Source organism: Papio anubis, chromosome 4, assembly GCF_008728515.1.
Source record: "Papio anubis isolate 15944 chromosome 4, Panubis1.0, whole genome shotgun sequence".
In the NCBI taxonomy this organism is placed as follows: Eukaryota; Metazoa; Chordata; class Mammalia; order Primates; family Cercopithecidae; genus Papio; species Papio anubis.
Window position 1 is genome coordinate 35,984,186 of NC_044979.1, and position 19,605 is coordinate 36,003,790.

General features: G+C 36.1%; 3 protein-coding genes across 18 annotated transcripts in view; all 3 read left to right on the plus strand.

Moving 5' to 3' along the window:
* Positions 1-19,605, plus strand: part of CADPS2 (calcium dependent secretion activator 2) — a 439,469-nt gene that overhangs the window by 40,611 nt on the left and 379,253 nt on the right. The gene's annotated exons all lie outside the window — the stretch shown is intronic.
* Positions 8,482-12,185, plus strand: RNF148 (ring finger protein 148). The gene has a single exon (XM_031665935.1). The coding sequence runs from the start codon at positions 11,105-11,107 to the stop codon at positions 12,014-12,016; it is 912 nt and encodes a 303-aa protein (XP_031521795.1). The 5' UTR covers positions 8,482-11,104; the 3' UTR covers positions 12,017-12,185.
* Positions 13,048-15,716, plus strand: RNF133 (ring finger protein 133). Its single transcript, XM_003896519.5, has one exon. It carries the CDS (start codon positions 14,521-14,523, stop codon positions 15,649-15,651), a length of 1,131 nt encoding a protein of 376 aa, XP_003896568.2. The 5' UTR covers positions 13,048-14,520; the 3' UTR covers positions 15,652-15,716.

Genomic DNA, 19,605 nt, shown 5'->3' on the forward strand with positions numbered 1-19,605 from the left:
TTTTTAAGGCATAGGCAGAATAATATTTGCTACTTTTAAATTACAAGACACGGAAATCCTGTGGGGGTTACAGAAGAGCCAATCATGGATTCATGTGTCTTGTCCACAGGCTCAAGTCACCACTTTGCCGTCTGGGTTCTGGAAGGAGAAACCTTACCTAGGAGATAGGGTTCTGAGGCCTAACCAATCCTAACTAGGGACATTGACTGCCAAAGACTGAGAAGGATATTACAGTGCTTATAGTCAACAGAGGCTTAAAATCTAAGGTATGTACAGAACTCCTGTATATCAGTATGAAAACTCAGACAATCCCTGAACAATATGAGTAAGGGATATGAATAACAAGTCAAAGAATAGGAAACTTAAATGACCAATAAGCTCTATTCATTTCATGTAGTTGCTGTATTAAATTGCCATAAACGGAATTGCTTAAAACAATAGAAATTTATTCTCTCACAGTTGTGGAGGCCAGAAGTCTGTAGTCAAGGTGTCAGTAGGGCTGAACTCCCTCTAGAAACTCTAGGGGAGATGCCTTCCAGTGGTTCATCCACCTAACCAATTACATGCTTGGTTTCCGTTTTCTCGTTAATAAAACGAGAGTCTGATAGTATCTGCTTCATTGCAGTGTTGTGAATTTTAAATGAGATAAGACATAGAGTGCTAAACACCAAGTGTTAAGTAAAGACTCAAATCGGAACTTATTACTGTAAGTTTCTATTATTCAACAGATTATAAGTAATATACTTGAAATATTAGCTAGTGCAGTTTATAAGAGCACTATATGAAACACCTTGTGAGTAAATAGACTTATTGCTATGTGTGGCAATGGATCTTGTGCTAGTCCTCTTGAAGATTTATTCCTTACCCTTCATAGCCCATCTTGTAGGTATGTGTTTTCGTAAGAAATTAACATGCAAAAAGCAAATGTTTGGTTCCTCTATCTCTCCACTTGACTATGGATTCTTTTTGTAACTGTTTTACCCTATAGCCCTACTTATTGTTCTTTTTTTAAAAAAAATGATAGTAAAACATTAAAAGAAGTTGTTTACCAAAGATTTTAAAATGGAAAAGTAGGTAAAATGAGACATAGGAAATAAAGCTAAATACCAAAGACAACTAGAAACAATCTGAAAGTTGTAGATTTGATAAAAACAGTGAATACTATGTCCACTTTATATTCTTGTAGGTATAGACTGCTACTCACATGTATTTTCAGGTTAACCATGTCATTTTGCTTATCGATTTATATGGAATATCAATCATTTACTTTTCCCACCTGAGTAATCTGTTAGTATAACCTTGCCAATTAAATAGAAACTAACTAGAACAATAGTAATTTACTGCTAGGTCTTGCTAGAACTAGTTGTTTGAGTGGATTATACAAACACTTGCTTTCTCTCATGATAACCTCCTCTTTTCCCTAAATCTCAAACTAAATTTGAATAATTGGTGACATGAATGTTCTTCTTGAAGTTTGACATGGATTATGAATGTAATAATTAGTTGGCGAAATCAAGTTCTTTGTCAACATATTGAAAAATATTGTGCCAGCAGATCCAATGAAAAGCTTTACTTCTTTGTTTTACTTTTGTTCTTATGGGTGGTCTGTGGATGTGAGGGAACTAAAAAGACCTTTTTATTTTTTAAAGTTGGCCTGTACCTTATAACTGTAAAATGCATTGTAAGTTCTATCACTGTTTTCATGCATCCTCTATGAATCATGAAATATTTTGTCCCTAATGTGCATTCAAATATTAGCTGCTTAGCTGGAGGTGCTAATAGGTTTTGTGTAAAGACATCACTTGTCTTCAAGAATGTATGTTATATATGGAAAAGTGATACCAATATTTTATGTCAAAATAGAAACTTCCTTACAATTATAAGATTGAAAAAAAAATCATTACAGATCTTGGCATCATCTTTAGTAAATTGGGTGAATAAGACGATGATTTAAATATAATGATGGGTGCTGGCAGTGAACACACATCAGTTTGTGTATGAGCCAAGTAGTATTCTAAGTGCTTTAAAGACTGTACATTGTTTCTTTTAATCCTCATGGGAGTCCTAAAAATTTGGTACTATTGTTATCTCTGTTTTACAGGTAAGGGAACTAAGGCACATGAGTTTAGATAACTTGCCTAAATTGTAGAGCTAGTGTAGGTACAGGATTTAAACTCAGGCAGTCTGGCTTAAGAATTAATTAAACTTGCAAAATTCAACAATTGCTATTCCTGGTAAAACTAATGAGACTTAAGACTATGAAAATTATTATATACAACAAAGCTTTTTTTTTTTTTCTTTTTTTCTTTTTTTCGAGACGGAGTCTCACTCTGTAGCCCAGGCTGGAGTGCAGTGGCGTGATCTCAGTTCACTGCAAGCTCCGCCTCTCGGGTTCACACCATTCTCCTGCCTCAGCCTCCCGAGTAGCTGGGACTACAGGGGCCCGCCACCTCGCCCAGCTAGTTTTTTTGTATTTTTTAGTAGAGACGGGGTTTCACCGAGTTAGCCAGGATGGTCTCCATCTCCTGATCTCGTGATCCGCCCGTCTCGGCCTCCCAAGTGCTGGGATTACAGGCTTGAGCCACCGCGCCCAGCCAGCTTTGTTTTTAAATATAAAATTTTAAAGCTCCATGAGATCTGAATGAAGGAAACTTTGTGAACAGATATGCTGTATGGGCTGCTTTATTTTTCATTGCATGAAATATCCTAGGGAAAGTGATACCTTAGGGTATCAGAACTATGCAATGATTAAACTGTCCTACCTTGGGGGCAGGATTTATTTTTCTGTGTGTCGTAATTTGAATGTTTGTGTTCTCCTTGAGACGTTGAAATCTTAACCCCCAAGGTGATGGTGTTAGGAGGTGGGGACTTTGGGAGGTGATTAGCTCATGGGAGCAGAGCCCTCATGAGTAGAATTAGTGTTCTTATAAAAGAGGACTAAGAGAGACCCCCTTACTCTTTCCACAATGAACACAGCGAAAAGGTGCTTTCTATTAACCAGAAAGCAAGCCGTCATGAGACACTAAATCTGCCTTAATCATGGACTTTTTGGCCTCCATAACTGTGCAAAAATAAATTCCTGTTGCTTATAAGCTACCCAGTTTATGGTAATTTATTATAACAGCCCAAACAGACTAAGATACTGTGCCTTTCTGGTCCTTCCTTCATAACTTATTTAGCATATTATCATATCAGAAGGTCAGTTTCTTGGATAAAATACAACAACCATGACCTCCTCTTTGAATCCCTGGGTACACAAAAGAGTCATTAGGATAGGAAATTGTTCCTTTTCGATCACTGCTGTAGCCCTAAAATTGTGTGCACTTATTAGTACTATGCACATAGTAGGATCTTGATAAATATTTGAATGAGTGAAATAATAATGTAGACATTTGGAATAGATGGTTCTTAGATTGTATTTCTAGAGAGAATATGAAAAACAGTAGGACATGGCAGGTCCTTAGTCATGCCAGAGAAGCACCTTTGTTTCATCAAATCAAATAAGAAATTGATTTTTTACAAATCAGTGCACTAGGTCCTGTAGGAAGATGAAGGAGCATAGTGAAGTCCTACCCTGAAAAATCTTACAATTTGAGAGGTAAAGGCAACAGCCTTTGTAAGAGAGGAAACAAGTAACATTATTTTCAACACTAGAAGAAAAATATCACAAGGTAGTATAGAAATAATTTCCTAAGAAAGGATGTAGGGTATGAAGAAAATAGTACTTATTGCTTAAAAGATAAAGGAGTAGTTTTTTTACTTTAAAAATGCACATGTATGCTGTATGTACTGTTTTAACTGCAAAATATGTTAAAATACAAAAATGAAAAAACATGGCTGGGCGTGGTGGCTCACGCCTATAATCCCAGCACTTTGGGAGGCCAAGGCAGGTGGATCACAAGGTCAGGAGTTTGAGACCAGCCTGACCAACATGGTGAATCCCCGTCTCTACTAAAAATACAAAAGTTAGCTGGATGTGGTGGCATGTGCCTGTAATCCCAGCTATTCAGGGGACTGAGGCAGGAGAATCGCTTGAGCCCTGGAGGAAGAGGTTGCAGTGAGCCAGGATAGTGCCACTGCACTCCATCCTGGGCGACAGAGAGAGACTGTCTCAAAAATAAATGTAAAACATATATTGTGACAGTTCATAGGAGAAAGAACTCACATGGGACTGAATTAATCAGGGAAGCTTTGTGGGGACTGCAGGATTTAACTATCACTTGGGGTAGAAATAGAAGACATTCTGGATTGGAGAAAAAGTTGGTTGCAATTAGAAATTTTTTATTTAAGTATTACTCCTGATGTAATGTTAGAGTTTTCTCTGAGGTACCAAGGTATACATAATTGGTATAGTTTTCTCCTGATAATGACTATTTGGGGCTCATGACTTGATATATAGATATATATCTATATTTAAATATCTTGAGAGATATAACTATTCATTTACATAAAAATAATTAAAGCAGAATTTTTATCCCTGTAGAGGCTGCTGCTTATATGTTAGAAATGGTTATTACTTTATGACTGTGTATTATTCCATATTTAGTCCATTTTTCAGATACAGAGATGTGGATGAAATTTATTCTTGACTTTTGGAGAGAAAATGTAAGACAGATGGCCTCTGATCTTGTGATATTAAATAAGCCTTTTTCTGGACAACTGTTGTCAATGTAATTCTTAACTGAGGGAAGACTTGTCAAATCATTGCCTGTTCTCTTTTTTTAAAAAAATGAGTAGTTGTATAAAGCATAGATTGTAAAAGCTGCAGATATGTCTTAATATTTTGAAGAGAAAGTACTTGAAAAGTCAAACATTTTGTCAGGGACCTTGAACAAGTTTTATTGTGCTAGTGTAGGGACAGGAGGGAGAAAACAGGATTTTAAAAAAATGAAGCAGATAAGACCACTGCTCACAAGATACTCTAAACCAAGTGAAAGTATACACAGACACATATGCATCTAATTATATATAATATAAGGGAAAATTAAATGACTGACAAATAGGTACAAAAATAATATGTCATAGGAACAGGTGGTTTTGGCTAGGGAGATCACAAATGGGAGATTGAGATGGGTCTGTAAAGATGATGGGAATGTTATTAGGTGGAAAATGGAAGAAAAAGGTTTTTCAGGATTGAGAATAGGAAGGAAGGCCCATTTATCGAATACCTCCCAAGCTAAGCTAGCAGTGTGCTTGGCGATTTACAAACAGATGTGAAATATGTCATCCAACACTCACCATGGCCGACTTTACTTTTCCAGACTACAGATGAGAAAGCTGAGGCTCAATGTATCTCAGCTTAAATGGCTAGCATGTAGCTGAAACTGGATTTCAGATACATCTGTCACATGGCCTGGTGCTTTGATACACTGTTCACTGTTTCTGCTAGTGTGATGACTCTATACTCATGTTGTCCTCCTTGTTTTTCTCTGCTCCTTCACAGGAGGGATTAAATTATATAAGAAATAAGAAAGGGTTTTGTGATCTGTGAATTGGAAAAACATAAGGGGAAAATCTCCTTAATCACCTCTGCCCTGTTATTTCTGACTGCTGGGAACTCACTCAGAGTTAACCATCATAGGACTTGTATTAGGAAGGCAAAGCATATGCAAACCTTCAATGACTGTGGCTTAGGAAGATTTAGAGTCTGTTTTAAGCTTTAGGACAATCTTGAAATGATGGAGTCCCAGAAGCAGCCTCCAAACCATTTTGGTCCTCATCGTTGGACCTTAATAATGAGAGGGGCAGAGTAGCCTGTTAAGAGAACAGGACAATTGCTGGTGGGGATGTAAAGGAATCTGCTTGGGTTTATTTTTCCTCTTTTGAGTATATTGCCTATTCACCACTGCCTCAAACAAAAATATGGTCTAAATCGTTAATATGAAGATATATTTTGTTCCAAACTCAAATATAATAATTACACTACTGCCAAATATTGTCTTAATCTTGTGTTTACTTAAGACTATTTATCTCCTCTTTCTCCTTCCTAGTGCAAAGACTACAATGTGAATTTTTCCCCCAGTACTTCCCAGAGTAGTAATAATGAGTTCCTACTCTGTTGATTACCATTCTATCTTCTAAATTGGTAGACTGAATGGGGAAAAAATTGTTTTCAGTTTATTGTTAAAGTTATGTAGACCATGACTTGAATTCTGAATGAAAAAGAGAGTTTAATTTATGTTTATTTATGCCCACTACAGTTTAAATGGATTTGATCATATTCCAAATGCTTATCTGTCTTTGTATTAAGGTATGGCTAAGGAATCAAGTTTTATGATTGCTAAGAGCAAGGAAGATATATATATATACACACACCCAATACAATATGTGTGGAAATATATATACACACACACATATATATATACACACACATATTCTGTTTGTACATATATAGAATAATTACAAGTTGAACTCATTATGCATATTCTAACTATTCTGTACTGTTACTGAAATGATCACCCTTCTGAAGATAAAACTCGGTAGATACAATTTTGCATAAGGAATATTACCAGATAGAATACAGAGGATAATGACACTATCAATTTAATTCAACTTTTATTGAGAACCTATGATGTGGTAAATACTGTCCTAGAACCTGGGTATTAAAAAGATGAGAATAAGATTTAATCCTGTCCTTCAAGGAGATTAATAGAATAGTTAATTTTGTAGAGGGAATTACATCAGGATTTTTTCTAAATGGGTAGATTATAGCAGCACTTGCAACAGGAAGACAAATGGATAACTATATGAGATGAGATGACAGATATGTTCATTTGTTCCATTATAGCAACCATTTTACTATATATGTGTATCTTATAGTGTCATGTTGTATACATTAAATATACACAACAAAATTTACTTTAAAAGTATAGAAATTAGAATTATAGTTGCTACAGTCCAGAAATGCCTTTATATAAACTAGTTTTGTTACATGAAACGATGAATTTTTTTTTTAGCCACTGATATATTAGCTGTAATTAGAGGGGATGCTTGTGGATTTTTTATATACATATATATTAGAAAACATTAACAATTGTAAAAGTAAAGATTCCACTTTCAGAAAAATATTATCATTAGCACTCTTTGCTTTTGTGCTGCTCTCAGTGAAGTACTTTAGAGTCAGTATTCTGTCTTCCTCAGATCTCATTATGATTCATTTAATTTCTTGCAAAAAAAATACATAGTTGTAATGTTTGAGCCTAAATGCAAAATAAATATTTGTTTTGTGAATTCCTAGAGATCTTTCATGATATCATAGCCCTGGGTACTGACACTTATGAAGTAGTTTATTGGTTTTCATTTCATCTTAAAGATGCTATCTGAGCAGTGCAATGTGATTGTATTTATCTGTTTTGCTTTATTGGAGTAGAGATTTCTGGAAGTGTGAGCACTCTTACCCATAGAGATCAAAGAATAGCAGAGGGGTAGAGGTCAGTTAGTTGATTTTTTTCTCTCAATAATGGTTATAACCTTCTCAAAAATTTAATTGGAGCCTGGTAGTTATAGGATACATACATATATACATCCAACTTGCATATTACTCTTTTCTTCTGCCTAGATGATGCCCTCCTTAAGGTCAGAGCCATGTTGTGTCCCCATTAACATAGACTCTGGCTCATGTCAGTGCCTTGTGTACAGTGCATATTACATGTTTGTTGTGGTTAATGGTTAAATATTATTCCTTTGGGGGTACTTCAGGAATTTAGAGCCTGTAACTGCCATTGTGCCTGCCTGCTTACCTTCTGGTTCATGTCTTTCCCCTTGGTAACACAGCATTCAAATCTTCACCCTTCTTCTGGCCATGTGCTCACCCAGGGAATGAGCTCTCCACAACAGGATAAATAGTGATTAACCTAAGATAATCATCATGATTCCACTCCAGTTTCCAAGGATTTCATTAGGCATGGGTTTTTGAAGCAATTCTAGCCAAAGGGACATTGAGGGAAGTCTGGTAAGTTTCTGGGGAAAAAAAATGTGTGTGTGTGTGTGTGTGTGTACATATATATACACACACACATATATGTTTATATATATATATTCCTTGCTCATATATATTATATATATATGTTCTACCTATCTCTTATTAAGAGCATGTAACTATACACACACACACACACACATTACCTATCTCTTAAGTGTGTGTGTGTGTGTGTATATATATATTCACTGTTAACAAGAGATAAGTAGAATGGCTTTTTGAACCAGTTGAACCAACCCTAGTAATATGTTTCAGTTCCCTTTAGCCTGCGTGTAAAAGGTATATATAAACATATATATATTCCTTGAATATATATATCCTTGAATATATATAATATAATATATAAATTATAATAATTATAATATATAATATATAAATAATATATAAAAATTATATATTATATAATACATTACATATATAATAATATATATTACATATATTATATGTAATATATAAATTATTATATATATAATATATATTATCCCTAGTATTATATTTCAGTTCTCTTTAACCTAACTGCAAAATTCAACAGAATGAAAAACTCTTCAATATTTGGTTGTTATAAAGAATGTCCGTGTATTGAATAAATGATCTAAAAGGAACAGATTACAGTTGCCTCAATCATCTCTCTCTCTCTCTCTCTCTCTCTCTCTCTCTCTGTCTCTCTGTGTCTCTCTCCCCCCGCCCTTCCATTCACATGCTGCTCCAGGAAGACTCTTAGAGCTCATTCTGATAAAATATATGCAATTTGTCATGATACTTAATAGACTAATAGGTAACTTGTACAGATCTCTGCTGTTTCTATTCCAGGGAAAACTGGAGAAATTAAGTTGCATTGAGGGCATCATCCTTGATGGAGGCATTGTCAATTATAAAAGCTTATTCTGTGTTGAGAATTTATATCTGACCACCCATCAGGGATGGGAGAGTTTTGGGATGCTTCTCCCTTCAGGCTGTTTCATTAGATCAGGGTTTCTTAACCTTACTATTGACATTTTGGACCACATAATTTCTTATTGTGTGGAGCTACTGTGTGCATTTTCAGACGTTTTAGCGGCAACGCTGGTGTATACTCACTAGATGCTAGTAACACTCTCTAATTGTCACAATCAAAAAATGTCTCCAGAAACAGCCAGATGTCCCCTGGGAGGCAAAATTGCCCCCAACTTGAAAACCACTTTTTAAGAGATAGATGATTGTTTCTTATAGGTCTATTTTGTTCTAAGACGAGGGCAGAAGAGAGGGCAGTTCTATCATTGCCTTAAGCATTTTATATTATAATGAGAAAAATAGAATGAATTAGCTAAGTTCCTCAAATTGGTCCTTTCAACCATACAGAGAACCTTTTGATGTGAGATATGTTTTGAAGCAAAATATAGTTACAGGTTAAACTCTTCACCCACAAAAAATCTGCAAAATAAAAAGTCAGAATTACATTATTTTGTAATCCTACTTCCAAAGGTTAAATAATCACAGATTTAACAAATTACCTATAATATGACGATGTTAAACTGTCGTCTTAATGAGGCTTCAATTTGTCACTGTTAATAGAATCAGCCAGGAATTCACTCCATTTGAACATGAAAAAAAGTCTGCCTACAAGGACTCTTCAGATGTGAACTGAATCATGCTTTAATAGAATTCTATGAATGGGACAAGTAGACTGTTTCCTAATTTTTATTTTTTTAAAGCAAATATTAAATACAATAGGCCAGGGAATACAATAAATGCTTTTGTCCAAATGAGAAAACTATCATGTCTATGATTAAATGTTCGTGTTCATTTTGCACACTAGGAAATAGGGTCTTTTCTTTTTCTATCCCTAGGACTTTGTGGCATGCTGAGCACATAGAAGATATCCTATACATGGTCTAAAATAAATATTTGAGTGGGTGTTGCCAGTTTATTGGCTTCTTGAAACAGACTTTGAATAAAGATTTAAGGTAAAAGTAAACAATAATGCGTCTTTAAAGCAGTAAAGATTCTGTAGTTTGCAAAATAATGTAGTGATTTGTTATCATTGTGGCCATCCTTTCCTCTTCCCACTACTATCCTTCCAGTTACTAAATCTGTTATTCAGCCTTTGTCTGTGTCTCTACATCTATGCTGCTACTTCGAGTCCAAGCCACTGTCTTCTTTTGCCTAAGCTCATTCTCATGTTATTCTCCCTCTCCAATACATTTTCCCAATAAAGCAACCAAAGTGAACATTCTGAAACACATTTGTCACCTCCCTGGCTTAGAACCCTACAGTGTGTTTCTCTTGTCCTTGGGACATCATCCAAAATCCTTAGTCTTTACAAGAGTAGGGCTATTTCTATTTTCTTCTCCAATGTATGTCCACTCTCAATATTTGCCTAGCACGTAGTAGGTTCTTACCAGAAGATGGGACTGTATTAGGCTAACAATATGAGTTTACACTGTTTTCTTTGTGTTGGATCTTTAAGTGTGGGATAGGCATTTAATGTGGGAAGTTGGTGGGAATGGTTTGCTCCTACTTCCCACAGAATGCCATATTGGGTAGTGTTGAACCATCCCACATAATGCCATATTGGGTAGTGTTGAACCATGCATGAAAACTGGAAACTGGCCCGGGTACATGCACTAATACATGAATTATTTTTATCTTTGCCATTGCCTTACATCTAGAAAAAAAATCTTACATGGCTGGGTAGATTTTCATTCTATCCAGAACTAAGAAGGAAACCCAAGGCTTTAAAAAATTATTATCAATTTATTTATTGCTTTACAGCTTGTTCAAATTGTTACATATCTTGACTCATGGCTTAGCTTTTTGGCCAATAGGATTTCAGGATGCAATGCACTAATATAAACTCTTGGATTGGTTTAACTACCTCTGATGTCACAATTTCCCCATTAGAATGTCATAATTTTCTTGAAATCACATGATACCAATCACAACTCTTGTTATTTTGTTTCATTATGAGAAAGATAATCTACCAAATATAAAAATGCTGGAAGGAGCAAGATATCTTTGATCCAGGGAGACCTTTTCCATTTATGTGCTTTAGTAATCTACTGCCAACAAGCTATCTTCTTTATGTCCTTTTACGACTGATGTTGTTTTGTTTTCTCAAGTTTGCCCCTTAAATAGACAAATGGAGGCATGAGCTTCCTTAGAATTACTCCTTCGACTCATAGTTCTCTTTCATCTGGACTTTTGAGGCTTAGTATCTTTCTACTACTTAGCCTTCCTGACTCAAATGGAAAAGCCATTTGGACAGCTCACCTGAATATAACATTTCAGGTTGGAAATAAGATCATATCAGAGTTAGGAGAGAGTGGAGTGTTCGGGAATCATTCTCCTCTGGAAAGGGTGTCTGGTGTGGTAGCACTTCCTGAAGGATGGAATCAGAATGCTTGTAATCCTTTGACCAATTTCAGCAGGCCTGAACAGGCAGACTCTTGGCTGGCCCTCATCGAACGTGGAGGCTGTACTTTTACACATAAAATCAACGTGGCAGCAGAGAAGGGAGCAAATGGGGTGATCATCTACAACTATCAAGGTACGGGCAATAAAGTATTTCCCATGTCTCACCAGGGGACGGAAAATATAGTTGCGGTGATGATAGGCAACCTGAAAGGCATGGAACTTTTGCACTTGATTCAGAAAGGAGTCTATGTAACAGTCATCATTGAAGTGGGGAGAATGCACATGCCATGGGTGAGCCATTACATCATGTCTCTATTTACCTTCCTGGCTGCCACAATTGCCTACCTTTACTTACATTGTGTCTGGAGACCTAGAGTGCCCAATTCTTCCACCAGGAGGCGAAGTCATATAAAGGCAGATGTGAAGAAAGCTATTGACCAGCTTCAACTGCGAATTCTCAAAGAAGGGGATGAGGAATTAGACCCAAATGAAGACAACTGTGTTGTTTGCTTTGACACATACAAACCCCAAGATGTAGTACGCATTTTAACTTGCAAACATTTTTTCCATAAGGCATGCATTGACCCCTGGCTTTTAGCCCATAGGACATGTCCCATGTGCAAGTGTGACATTCTGAAAACTTAAGAAATCTGGAGAATTTTCTGAAGATGTAACCAGATCTTTCTAAATACAAAGATTAGATAAATTCTCTTATCGTACTTTATGTAGAGAGAAAACTTCAGCTTCTCTATCCAGGTACGAACAAGGGTGAAATTTGTGTTTTAAAAATAAAACTCCATATCATGCCCAGCTATTTGAACTTCTTGTCTTTCTAATCAGTTTTAATTCTTATACCTTTTTGTCCTTATCCAAATAAGAACATTAGTACATGTTAAAAACAATTTTTTTTCTTCAAGTTACTAGGATTGTGACATTGCCATAGAGAATTAGCCATGCTATTTTAAAGTTTCCTTTTTTAATACTAATTCTTGTAGTTTGTTTCCGCATTTTGACTAATTTTGGTATCTAATAATTTATATCTCTGATTCTCCATGGTTAATTAATTTTATTAATGCCCAGGAAATCTAGTTTCCAAAGCTACTCACTGGATTGGTAATGTGTTCTAAATAATTATTTTAGATGATAGCACTTTAGTTATGTAAGGAGAAGTGTTCTAAAGTATTATAGGCCTCATTTAGGATAACATTGCAAACATTCACCTTTGTTTGCCAGAGCTCTTTAAATCCTAGCATAATGACTCAGCTATGGTAGCAGATTTCTTTTCTAGAAGTGTCCTTAGTAAATGCTTCTCTTTTCCTCTCCAAATGGTAATGAATGTTTCTCTGGGGCATTTTGATAACATAGAGCAGAGCTAAAATTTTGTTCAATTGCCTTTCCATGTTATATTCTTTGCCTTATTTTCCATCTTCCTTTTTTTCTAGTAGATGAATAAACACCTATACAACAATGAGAGACAGAAAGATTTAGGTATTGTCGTATTGATGAAAATTTCTGTTTCTGGATGATGTGCTAAACCTTGGATGCCTGACTCAATGTCATTTTGTGAATATACACACCATGTAATACCTTTTAAAAAGTGCAGGGACGTATGGAAATAAAATTGGATTAATGGCCTTTAGGAGAGAAAATCAACCTTTATGGGTATGTTTTATATCATCAGTATTCTTTTTATACTAGTTTTTGTTGTTCCTTCCTCTTCCTTGTCTCAAATTACCATGTTGTAGATTTACATTTCATAAGAAGTAACAGCTCCTTTGGTCCTGGTGAGATCCAACCAAAAGTGACTTCTAGCACTCTACACATGTAGACCAGAGACATTTATGTTCAAGGTCAGAATCTTTAGCCTCGGTTTCCTAGCTGGTGGGAAAAAAACCCACTGAGATTCACCCCCAATAACGTGTACCAGTAGCAGCATGGCTGCTTGTGAACTCACTGTGCTTGTGAGTCCACATGACATCCTTTAGCTTTGAGGTCATATTGTGCCACTGACATGATTGTGGCCAAAACATAGGTAGAGTGGACAGAGCCTGTGGAATCTTCTAGTAGGGATATTTGTTGAGTTCTGCAAAAATGTTTGATAAAAGCATCTACTTATTGCTGCTAATGGTTAACTTTAAATATGCACCTTTGAAGTTTTTCTTAATAGCTGTTTTTTTAAAAATGAATTGTGCCAAACCAATATGACTTTATTTAATCTTTTCCTTGACACCCTTTCTCCTCCTCTTTCAAAATATTATTTGATTAATAACAGATGTCAAGGCCTGCAGAGAAATTAGCTTCCCTAGATGTCAGTCCTTTCTTTACTCCTGTCAGACTTACTACACTTGTACAGTCAATGTAAGACAGAGAAAGTGAGGCAGGAGTAAACTGAGCAGGATCTCTTACTCTAAAACAGCAAAACCATAAAACAAAAGCCACAAATGTCTCAGAAAGCTTAAATAAATGCAATATAAGGGTTTATGTGATGAATCAAAAATTAGCAGTGTGACTTTTACTTTTTGATGTAAAAATAATGTCACTGATATCACCACTTTTGCCTTACATCTGGTCACAGAACTAATTTTCAATTATCCTTTTTTTTTTTTTTTTTTTTTTTTTTGTAGCTTGCTGTTTTGTTGGAAATATCTCCTTCCTTTGCTGGGAAAAAAATTATATAGCATTCTTACATGTGCTTTCAGGCTTTAAAGAGCACACATTGTATGAATTTTAGACTTAATTTTTAGTTTAATGTGCTACCTACTATGATTATACGTAGCTCAGTGTTTATATCCATCTTATAACAACATAGAAATCACCTATAACAGCATTTAAGCCAATAAATTCACAGTGTGCTCTAAACTCTTATCTAATTGGCTGCTGGATCTTGCATGTCATAATCACATCAAACAACAGTAAGCAGTATCTAGAGTTAAAAGGAGGGGATTTATTTTTCAATCTAAAGATTTTCTCCTCTCTAATAAGACCTCTGAACTCATAAGCCATCTTTAAGAATTTCTTACAAAAACATGCTGGAAGATAGTGGATCTTATTTGTATCCTGAAGATTTTTTTCTCTTTGTTGTTTTAAATTAATTGTCAACAGATGTGGAACTGTTGGGTTGGTTCTTAAGTCACTCGGAGAAGGGAAAGATGCATCTACTCAAGGTTGGCACTTGGAGAAACAACACTGCCTTTTCCTGGCTTATCATGTTCAGTGTTCTTTGGCTTGTTAGTCAGAACTGTTGCAGAGCAAGTGTTGTTTGGACGGCTTATATGAACATATCATTTCATGTTGGGAATCATGTGTTGTCAGAGTTGGGAGAGACTGGAGTCTTTGGAAGAAGCTCCACTTTGAAGAGAGTGGCAGGAGTTATAGTGCCACCGGAGGGAAAAATCCAAAATGCATGTAATCCCAATACCATTTTCAGCCGATCAAAGTACTCAGAGACCTGGCTTGCACTTATTGAACGGGGAGGTTGTACCTTCACACAGAAAATTAAAGTGGCAGCTGAGAAGGGAGCCAGTGGAGTGATCATCTATAACTTTCCAGGAACTGGCAACCAGGTGTTCCCCATGTTTCATCAGGCATTTGAAGATGTCGTTGTGGTTATGATTGGTAACTTAAAAGGCACGGAAATTTTCCATTTAATTAAGAAGGGAGTTCTCATTACAGCCATGGTTGAGGTGGGGAGAAAGCACATCATCTGGATGAATCACTATTTGGTCTCTTTTGTGATTGTCACAACTGCTACCTTAGCATATTTCATCTTTTATCACATTCATAGACTTTGTTTAGCGAGGATTCAGAACCGGAGATGGCAGCGATTAACAACAGATCTTCAGAATGCATTTGGACAACTCCAACTTCGAGTGGTAAAAGAGGGGGATGAGGAAATAAATCCAAATGGAGATAGCTGCGTAATTTGCTTTGAACACTATAAGCCTAATGACATAGTTCGTATTCTGACTTGTAAACATTTTTTCCACAAGAATTGCATTGACCCCTGGATTTTATCCCATGGGACATGCCCCATTTGCAAATGTGATATTCTTAAAGTTTTGGGGATTCCAGTGGATGTTGAAAATGGAACAGAACCTTTGCAAGTTCTAATGTCAAGTGAACTGCGTGAAACCTTATCACCTAGTGAAGAGGAGACAAATAACGAAGTTTCTCCTGCAGGAACCTCAGATAAAGTAATCCATGTGGAGGAGAACCCTACTTCTCAGAATAATGACAGCCAGCCTCATTCAGTAGTGGAAGATGTTCATCCTTCACCTTGATGGCCTGACTTTTGAGGAAGTGTATTAAACCTGTATGTGAAATCAGATCCTGATACTGACAAGCAGTTTGTCTGTTTGAAGTGTGGTTTTCTGTGTCATTTTTTGTTACTTCAGTAATTTTCTACATTCTTTGTTAAACCTCAAAGACAGAAAAAATGTCCTAGCAGGATTTTTTTGTTTAATTTTGGACCTTTGCTAAGTGTAATTTTTTGTCAGTGTATGTTACTCCTGTGAGTGTACATATGTATATTTGTATGTACACATCCATGTTAAAGCTAAGGACAAACTTGTTTTCTTAAATATTTTCTATACATATATTGGGCTCTATTTTGGTAAAAATATTACTGATATATTTGTATGTTTGTCCTAATACAGAAACTGTCAATTAAGTTTGAAAACAAATTATCTTTTATGTGCTAGGAAGTGTAAAAATTATCTTTTGATAACATATTTATAGTATGTCTTAGTTGTGAGGTCATTGTGCTGTTTTTTTTTTTTTTTTTGCATTCTTGGCATGAACATTTTACAAAATTTTATAACTCTTATTCTTGATAAATAGTTCTGTTCAAGCAATTAGTACTTTTTTGTGATATACATCTGTGTAGTGAAATTTTAAAATACTAGCACTCTTTAAGTGAACAGCAAATATTTTAGTGTCCAGTGTTACTTATAATAATCGTTACATGGTCATAAAACATAGAACGACTTTGATACTTAGTCATGGCATATTTACTTCCCATGTGTTTCTCCCCACTCCCCAGTTTGGTTTCTTAAATAAAATGTTTAACCTATGCCAGACTATTCTTGAGAGAAGTGATACAGTATAGAAATTGTTATTATGATGTGATCATGTTTCTTTTGTTCACTATATTCTCAGGGTCCAGCAGAGTGCCTGGCACTCAAGTATTTTTGAAGGAATGAGTGAATAAGTGAATAAATAATGATAAATATCTTCGCTGTAATGCAACTATTATGTGTTAATTTGAAAAACTTAACTGTTTTTCTCAATTATACAAAATAACAGAAAATTCTGAAATTTTTCACTCTAAACTACTTTGAAAAAATATTAAATTATAATTTTAGTGCAGAATTCATGATTATAGTTCAGCATGCATAATTTTAATGAGCAGCTTTGAACTCTGTAAGGCTAACACTGGGATTTGAATTATTGGGCAACCTTGGAGGGTGACCTAGTGAAGAGGAATGTTAGGAGTTGCTCAGTGTTAACAATACTGGAATTTAGACACAGGTAGAAGGGTAGTAGTTGGCTATAACTGCCACCCCATGGAAGACTAAAGGAGGAGAGGCACTAATCTAAGACCAGGAAGAATCGGGGCAAAAACTGGGCAAATGACCAGTTGTGAGCCATGCCTTGCTTGGTACACAAAGGCTTTTTTACATGCAACTTTAGAGACTTTTGTGTTAATCACAAGAGCTGTTCCTTGAAAGAACTGCATAGCACCAAGGCTACTGGAGGATTTAGCAGGAACACTAAGTGTTATTTCAAGCTTACCCTGGAAGAGTAAAGTCATTTCCTGAGGGATGAGGGACCACACAGAAGAGAGAGGACACTGAGGACCCCATGACAGCTGCCCCTGAAAGGATCAGCTCCTAATCAGGATAAATTGTCATTCTTTGGCCACTGTTAGTGTTTCTGTCACTACAGGATAGCAGCGGATGGGGGTGGAGTGGCTAAAGTGATTTATACCATTTGTCCAAGAAAATCACTAGAGCTATGACAACGAATGCATCTGTAGTGTTGGCAGTCCCTGAACCTAGAGTTGCAGGGTCACTGCAGCTCTGTGTACTCTTGTGTGGGGTACTTGTTCCATGACATCTGGCAGTTCAAGAATTTGTTTGCTATTCACACTGACAGTGCCATTGTGTTCTTCATTCTCCCTCCACATCGTTGTTGGTTTTTCCTTTTCTTTTTTCTCCTCCTTTTCCTTTGTTCATCATTGTCAATCTAAGACCTGAGTTACTCCCATGTATAAGAAAATGCACACTCCCATGTGCATACTTCTATAATATAACCTTTGTTAATGTGGACATTTAACATTTAACATAGTGTGCTTGTTTGAGAATTTTCTATGGATGTTCTTTAAAGGGTGGTTGGAATCTATATTTGGAGTGGGAGGGAAAGGGTCAAGTCAGTGAAAATGGAAACTGTCTGCTGAGTGGCTACCATGTGCCAGGTAGAGGACTAAGTGCTTTACATAGCTGTTTCTTTTATGTCAGAACAAAATAGTTTTAATCTTAGTGTTTAGAATGTTGTAAACAGATCAATAAACCACTTTCACTCTGGGTTTACTAAATAGAACTTGGAAATAGCACTGCTATATCAAATGTTATTCATTATAATAGATTTTCACTTATTCTGTGGGCTATATACTATTTTCTCTTGTACCTAGTGATGCAAACATCTCTTGTCATAATGACATGGGATTAATAATATTAACTCCAGAAGGGAGTTTATATTCCTTGTAAGAATCAAGCTTGCTTTTTTATTCACTCCTTAGATAAATTACGTTTAGTATTCTACTACAGTGAAAAATATCCACTTCAACTGTTATCAGATGGTGCTATAGGTGAAATGACTTACTCCATCTATACAGTATCTCTTGTTATAGGACACACTACATTGATAATATCCCTATCTCTTACTATAGAATTATTATAATGCAATTGTCCTGCAGAGAATGTTAGTCAGCTATTTATTTGCACTACCGTGAGCCTTTCAAAGGATTTAGTGAGCCAGGGATCTGGCTTTTCTGATGGGATTTACACTCCTTTACCACATTTAATGGGTTTTGAAGCAGCACACAGGTGTCAACTGGGGGAAAGATCAGCATTTGGGAAGGCACTGAAGCAAGCAGAGAAATCTTCACATGCTGCTACTGTGAAGGAGTCCTTCTCATGCCAGCTCTATCCTCCCACTCCATCATTTACTATAAGCACCTGTTTTTGTATTTTAAAAACACATTTGATTTTTTGGCTTTGTGCTTAACTCTATTTTTAAATATTTAGTTCTTAATGCTGAAAAATAAAGGTTATAAATTAATATATTTACCAGCACAGAAATATCTTTAAATACATACTTCGTTTTATAAGTGGGGGGAAGGGAGTGTACTTTAGAAAAAGCGATGATCTCTTTCCTACCAGTAAGTGTTATTCTATCACAATTTGTCACCTCCCCTTTTCATAGCCACATCATAGCTTCTAACCGCTTTCTTCACAATTATGGCAGCATCTTTATCAGATCTCCAAGTTACTGTGTCCTTTGATGATTTTTAGATGCTGCCATGCATACTTTTCATCACTGTTGATGAACAGAGTGACTCTGATCTCAAAAATCCTCTACACATGTCCAGTTTAGCAACACACTGTTGTTGCCACACATCATGCTCTCTCATCTTTGAAAACTTAACAACTTACAGCATCTTTTTCAGAATTCCCTCTGCATTTGCTTGACTGCTCATCTCCACTACTTCTTCAGGCTTGTTCTTGGTTCTCATTCCAAGCAGTTTCCCTTAACTGTTGTCCCTCTCTTCCCAGTCCATCTCTTCCAACTTCAGCCTAGAACCAATTGTAAGTCATTTTAGTTTTACCAAGTGCCACCAAATTCCTTGCCTCCTACACTTTCCTACAATATCATTTGCCTTCCCTGAATCATTCCTACATCTGCTTTTAATACTTCTAAACAGCCAACTGTTGCTCAAGTTGTAATATTTATTATTATCTGATGTCAACCAGATCTTTGCTTCTGTTTAAAAATCCTTTAGTAATCTCTTAACTCTTTTATTTTTTTGAGACAGTACTCTCGCTCTGTCACCCAGGCTGGAGTGCAGTGGCGCGATCTTGGCTCACTGCAAACTCGACCTCCTAAGTTCAAGTAATCTTCTCCTTCCTCAGCCTCCTAAGTACCGATTACAGGTACACACCACCACTCCCAGC